Source organism: Diaphorina citri, unplaced genomic scaffold (genome assembly GCF_000475195.1).
Source record: "Diaphorina citri unplaced genomic scaffold, Diaci psyllid genome assembly version 1.1 scaffold580, whole genome shotgun sequence".
Classification (NCBI taxonomy): Eukaryota; Metazoa; Arthropoda; class Insecta; order Hemiptera; family Psyllidae; genus Diaphorina; species Diaphorina citri.
The window spans coordinates 49,386-56,293 of record NW_007378014.1 but is presented as its reverse complement, the minus strand read 5'-3'; the positions used below and the strand labels follow the sequence as shown (position 1 = coordinate 56,293).

The following is a 6,908-nucleotide window of genomic DNA, read 5'->3' as shown; positions in this document are numbered from 1 at the left end:
TTTTGGTGGGGTGGGTTTGAGGTTTTTTTTTTTTTTTTTTTAGTTTTAAAAGATGAGTGTTTCACCGCCGTTTTTATTTCGTAGGAATGAAACAACTGCTACATTAGACGCATGCGGTCTGTGTCGTAGCATGCCCATCCCGTAGTATGCCTCTCATCAGATGGCCGAGAAGAGACACAATACTTCCCATTTAGGTGCTGGGTCAACACGAGAACACCAGAAAGTAACCCGTTGAAATATTTGCAATCGAAAAACGAGTGCAAATATTTCAACGGGTTACTTTCTTCTTCTACACCTTTTCCCACTCAAGTGGGGTCGGCGTATTCCGCCAGCCTCTTCCAGTCAGCCCTGTTGTGCACTTCATCCCCCGTTAGGTTCTTTTCCCGCAGGTCATTAATTACGCAGTTTTTCCACCTCTTCTTCGGTCTGCCCCGTCCCCTATTTCCATCTACTATCATCCTCTCAACTCTCTTTCCTACATAGTTTTCCTCTCTTCTTTGGACATATCTATACCACTGTATATTCTTCTTTCTTGGATTCAACAATGTATTTTAAAAAAAAAAAAAACTGATCAAGGTCAAAGATATAAAGTCAACCCGAATCGTCAATTACTGACACATCAATAAGGTTCTAAACACAGGTGTGACGTCATAAGGAAAAATTGAACGACAATACGAGTACAAATTGGGGTCAAATTTTTGTCGATGTACAAATTTTTGTACAAATTTTTGTCGATGGTGGGATTTGTTTAGTTAAAAGGTTGGCTTGAACGGGAACCGAATCAGCGACCTAGCGCTTACAAGACTGCTATGCTACCATCCAAGCTAACTAGGCTCATTTTTACTCAATGGAACAACCTCTAAAGGTCCGTTCCTACTTGTCGTTCGGAAAAAAAATCGTGTCGTGTGTAGTGGGAACACTTTCATTTAAATTATATTGCCTACAGGACATTCAGAAAAAATTGGATGAAAGTGGAATCAGAACAAGTGGAAATGGGGCTTATGAAGTAATCTCTTACCTGTTTATCAGACGAAACACTTGCCCCGGTTGAATGTTTCTCAGCCGGGGTACCCACTGAGCCTGACGACGAGCTAGGCTTCTTCTCCGTTGCTGACTTGGGCCCGGCCAGTTTACTCTGCGGGGCTGTGGTCTTCTTGATAGGCGTCCCAAAGAGGGCATGAAACGAGTTATCCCGAATATCATCGAGTCGAATTGAGTCTTTGGGTTTGGACTTTTTCACCACCCCACTCCCACCGGAAGAGGAAGATTCGGGTGGGAGCTTTTTGGAGGGTGGGGGCAAGGATTTGGAGCCGCTGCTCATACTCGGGGCGGGGTCTTTGTCACTACTGCTGCCCCCTACTGGCCCAGGGCCTTCACTACCAAGCACACCAACCTGAGGAGGACAAAGAATATCTCATATTTATTTCAACCATTTTAGTATGAAGAGTAAATGGGTTTTTTTATTTTATTATTTCAAGAAGTTCGATAAAGTCTTATCGCCCCAAAATCAAAGAGAAAGGAAGTCAGGATAGGAGAAAGCCAGCCGTTCCGGACCTCATCCATTCAGGATAAAATCCGCCCCGGGCGGGAATCGAACCCACAGCATAGCGCTTACTAGGCAGACGCACTACCAACCAAGCTATCCAGGCTGGTACACTCATTTAAATTGCATTGCCTACAGGACATTCGGGAAAAAATCGGAGGAAACTCTTTCAGTCACACAAGTGGGAACGGATAAAATATTTATTAGAAGACGAAATTAATAATCTTCACTGCTCCTTAACTTTTTACACACCCTACGTTTTTCTGATAAGGACGTATAAAAATCCCTCACTTTCTCCCTCCTATCTCATGCTGAACGCAAATTTCCGTACGAAACCTCTTTGGATAGGGTATAGGTTGGATTTTGATTGGACGCGTTGTCCCAACTGTTTACGTTTTCTGTCATTTGGAATTTGGACAACCTAGCAGTGAGAAGTGTAACGTAGATAGGTAGGTACTTAAATAGTACTTAAACTTGTCTCTGTTCTCTCTCCAAGTATTTTTTCCAAATAAAGTTTAAAATGTCTCATTTTCTACAAATTATAAAACACGCCATGTTTGACTTTGATTATTTTACAAAGGATTTACACTGCTGTAGATCAGGATCATCGCATATGTCACTTTGCGAGGCACCCGTTCTACTGCTATCCACTTTGGATGTTAGTTAACCTTAATGATCGGTTGAGGCTTATGTTGTTACACTAATACAGGGAGGTAGGCACTTACAATATTAATATTCACATCCTTGATGTTGATGATCAGTTCAGCTTATCTTAGGTAGGTAGGCACTGACATAGGGCAAGAATACTTTGTACAAAACCCAGGCGAGGAGAGAGTATACCAAGCTTAGAAACACAAAGTGCATCGCTTTTAGTCTGAAACAGAATAAATTTAAATTTCAAGTGCCAGCCTGGTTAGCATGGCAAGGATGTTCGGTTGAGGCTTATGTTATTACACTAATACAGGGAGGTAGGCACTCACAATATTAATATTCACATCCTTGATGTTGATGATCGGTTCAGCTTATCTTAGGTAGGTAGGCACTGACATAGGGGAAGAATACTTTGTACAAAACCCAGGCGAGGAGAGAGTAGACCAAGCTTAGAAACACAAAGTGCATCGCTTTTAGTCTGAAACAGAATAAATTTAAATTTCAAGTGCCAGCCTGGTTAGCATGGCAAGTAGCGCTCGAGGCGGACTTTATCCTTAACAGATGAAAGGATAGTTCTCTGGCTTTCTCTTATCCTATCGTCCTTCAATTTCAGGACGATAAGCCCTCAGTCGTTACAATTCCCTCTACCAAAACTCTTATTTTTTTTATAATAATAATAATAAATCCAACTATCCTTAGGAACACTGACAGTTCCCGGATAGATGGGTAGTGTGCACCGTTCTTGGGCGTGATAATAAAGGCCTTAATAAATATTTATTTACCTTCTGAAATGGATTCTGCCCTTCTCCATCCTAGAATACGGATCTTTAAGAACGTATAGTTTGCCACCGCGGGATTTCAGGACGATAAGCCCTCAGTCGTTACAATTCCCTCTACCAAAACTCTCTTTTTAAAAATAATAATAATAAATCCAACTATCCTTAGGAACATTGACAGTTCCCGGATAGATGGGTCGTGTGCACCGTTCTTGGGCGTGATAATAAAGGCCTTCATAAATATTTATTTACCTTCTGAAATGGATTCTGCCCTTCTCCATCCTAGAATACGGATCTTTAAGAACGTATAGTTTGCCACCGCGGAAGTAGAATATCATATAGTCTGGCCAGGTAAATCCTTCCATGGAGAAGTCTACATTGGTTTGGTCTTCTGGTGGAATCTGCCCCAGTAGGTTGGCCACATGGTGCGTACCAAACACCCAGTCTCGCTCAACATAGGGCTTGAAGTATTTGGAGAACTTCATGATTTTGGCGTAGATTTTCATCAATCTGTTAGGGATTAAAGACATGTGTGAAACAACACTCTTCTACAAAATAAAGTCATATCAGACTTGATATCTTTTCGCCTTTTTATTTATTTTCCCTATATGCTGGGAATGAAATGAAATTTTACTAACAAAAGGAATTTTAACAGTGTGATTTCCTAGTTAGCACACTAGGCCAAATTTCAAAACTTGACTTGACCTCTGTCTTTCATGAACGCCTTCGCATCGTCAGACCAAGGCCCGAGCGTTCCACCGAAAAAGGTATAACATGGTGGTCTTCTGCTATCTGCTTATAATAAAATTGGTCTTCTTCCAGCTTAGATGAAGTTTTTTGTGTAACTTATTTCAGTAGATATGTTTGTTGTCTACTCACCGAGGCGGTTTGTTCAAACACCGCAGCACCGTATCCATAATCATCCCCGGTATCATATGCAGGAACCACACCCTCAGCAAGTACATGAACTGGTTCTGCTCCATACAGAACGTATAAGTCCATATGGCCAGCACAGAAGCTATGTATTGCTCATCACACTTGCCTGCAGCTTGGACGCTGTTCATGTATTCTAGCCAGGTGATTGGATAGGAGGAGGAGATGGAGAGATTGTACACGGGAGGGTCAGTGCGCGGGATGGGAACCACTAAACTGGCTGAAATAAATAAAATTGATTTTTTTTTTTTTTTTTTTTTTTTTGCCAAAAATGAAAAAGGTTCTAAGGCAATTTTGCCACCCTATTTTGCTTGAAGGGTATAGCTTAAAACCTCCAATAGTATCTATTAAATAAATAGGTAGGTACTGTATTTCTAAAGGTCTCCAACCGCGATCAAACTGGGATCCTCAAAATTACAGATGAAACTAATGAAACATTATGAGTTATGAGTAATAGTTGAAAGCAAAGTAGTGAGTTTCTTTCATGGTCTGAGTAGCTAAAGCTATCCGTTCTGTCACAACAGTTTGATCGTGGTTAAAGGTGTCTATAGATCTATAAATTAAATTTAAACTCGCGATAAATCTACAAATTAAATATTATAAACTCGCGATGAATTTACAAATTAAATACTCCAACCACGATCAAACTGGGATCCTCAAAATTACAGATGAAACTAATGAAACATTATGAGTTATGAGTATTAGTTGAAAGCAAAGTTGTGAGTTTCTTTAATGGTCTGAGCGTCTGAGTAGCTAAAGCTATCAGTTCTGTCACAACAGTTTGATCGTGGTTAAGGATGTCTATAGATCTATAAATTAAATTTAAACTCGCGATAAATCTACAAATTAAATATTATAAACTCGCGATGAATTTACAAATTAAATATAAATTATGAATGTGACATTACATACGCACAAAAGAAATTACAGGTTGTGTGGACAGTATTTTTCATTATGTGATAACTCAAGTAAAATGTGATTTTATAACTAAGATGAGGATTAGATTTTTCATGTTCTGGGATAGTGTCTTTTGTACCGTAGGGGTAAGGACCTCTTGAGGACAAATGGCATCCCAAACAGACCCCTGATAATTCAAGTAAAATGTGATTTTATAACTAAGATGAGGATTATATTTTTCATGTTCTGGGATAGTGTCTTTTGTACCGTAGGGGTAAGGACCTCTTGAGGACAAATGGCATCCCAAACAGACCCCCAGTTAGCTGCATTTGGCAAAGAAAAAAATAATGGCTTAAAAAATGTAGTTGTTTGCAATGAAATTTTTTTTTCTTTCATAAAGGAGGAGATCACGTTTTATTTTTAATATTACTGATCAATGAATGGATTAAAACTATTCCCAAAGATGCCAAAAACTTCTTTTTGGAAAATTCCACATTCTCAGATGTGTATTTTACCTGGGAGATGGAACAAACGAACCAATCTGCAAATATCTAGACTTAATCTAGCGAGAGAAGCCTCATGGTCTTCTACCCACTGGTTGTCATATCAATTTTGTGATGGTAAGGCTGTAACAGGTCTTCGAAATCTTAGAATTTATATCTTAGAAACTTCCCCTTTATAATGGCTTAAAAAATGTAGTTTTTTTTAATGTAATCTATTTTTTTTTTAATAAAGGAGGAGATCACGTTTTATGTTTCATATTACTGATCAATGAATGGATTCAAACTTTTCCCAAGGATGCCAAAAACTTCTTTTCGAAAAAAATTGCAAATAAAGGTCCTCATTCCCAGATATTTAACTGGGAGGTGAGACAAGCGAACCAATCTCCAAAGATCTAGACTTAATCTAGCGAGAGAAGAGAGAAGCCTCATGGTCTTCTGCCCACTGGTTGTCATATCAATTTTGTGATGGTAAGGCTGTAACAGGTCTTCGAAATCTTAGAATTTATATCTTAGAAACTTCCCCTTTTCTGCGAAAATCTTTCTACATATGTAGCTAAGTCCGCAACTAAGTTACGTAGAAATTAATTAGAAATCCAACACGTAAAAAAAAGTAGAACCAATTTCCTTAAACTTCTTTTCAAGTTCATAAATTTACTTCACGAAAACTTTTTTCTACTAACTTGTAGCCTAATATTTGTTTCTTTTTTTTTACAAATTGCCTTCTTGTACTTTTCATTTTCTTTCATTTATGTAGGTTCAAGTTTCCTTAGGTTTTAATTAACTCTTATAAAAGTAGATCCAATTTCCTTAAACTTCTTTTCAAGTTCATAAATTTACTTCACGAAAACTTTTCTCTACTAACTTGTAGCCTAATATTTGTTTCTTTTTTTTTTACAAGTTGCCTTCTTGTACTTTTCATTTTCTTTCATTTATGTAGGTTCAAGTTTCCTTAGGTTTTAATTAACTCTTATAAAACCAAATTTAAAATTCTAAATCAAAATTATTTTCCAACTTTTTATGTACATCTGATAGGTAGGTACTTAAATAATACTTAAACTTGTCTCTGTTCTTTCTCCAAGTATTTTTCCAAATAAAGTTTAAAATGTCTCATTTTCTACAAATTATAAAACACGCCATGTTTGACTTTGATTATTTTACAAAGGATTTACTAACCTTATGCCTCCCATGCCTCCTTTAACCCTCTACCTATGTCCCTCCCTCTTTAATTCTCCAGTTTTATTTCTTCTTGTCCTCTAACCCTCTTACCTTCTCATTGTCTTTAACCAGGGCCGTATCCAGGATTTTGTCGGGGTAGGGGGGGTCTTTTGGTTTTCTGACCTCTTGTTTAACTACTGTTTCCCATCTTCGCCTCTTTTATCCCTCTCTCTCCCCCCCTCTTTCTCTCTCTCTCTTCCTCGTTTTCAGAATATTTCCTTGTTCTCTTCTTTTCTCTTCCACCCCCCATTCTTCACCCTCTCCTACCTTCCTGCTATTCTTTCCCCTACACTCGCTCCCCCCTCCCTCCCCTTGTCCTGCCCCCTTCTATCTCTTCTTCCCCTCTATTCTCTCCCTCTTATCGCCTTAGATCGGAAGAGCGGTTCAGCA

At 38.6% G+C, this 6,908-nt stretch overlaps 1 protein-coding gene and 1 long non-coding RNA gene across 2 annotated transcripts in view; both read right to left on the bottom strand.

The window, feature by feature from the left end:
- Window positions 1-2,090: 2,090 nt before the first annotated feature.
- LOC103510293 overlaps window positions 2,091-6,908 on the bottom strand; it is a 27,919-nt gene continuing 23,101 nt past the window's right edge. The window contains exons 13-15 of the mRNA XM_026824382.1: window positions 3,850-4,123; window positions 3,223-3,480; window positions 2,091-2,417 (exon numbers count right to left, since the gene is read on the bottom strand). Coding sequence (XP_026680183.1) covers window positions 2,306-2,417; window positions 3,223-3,480; window positions 3,850-4,123 — 644 coding nt within the window. The 3' untranslated portion in view covers window positions 2,091-2,305. The remainder of the gene's footprint in view (window positions 2,418-3,222; window positions 3,481-3,849; window positions 4,124-6,908) is intronic.
- Window positions 2,594-3,048, bottom strand: LOC113467898. The gene is made up of 2 exons (XR_003391822.1): window positions 2,977-3,048; window positions 2,594-2,672 (listed from the first exon to the last, which is right to left on the bottom strand). It is a non-coding gene; the product is annotated as an uncharacterized LOC113467898 (long non-coding RNA).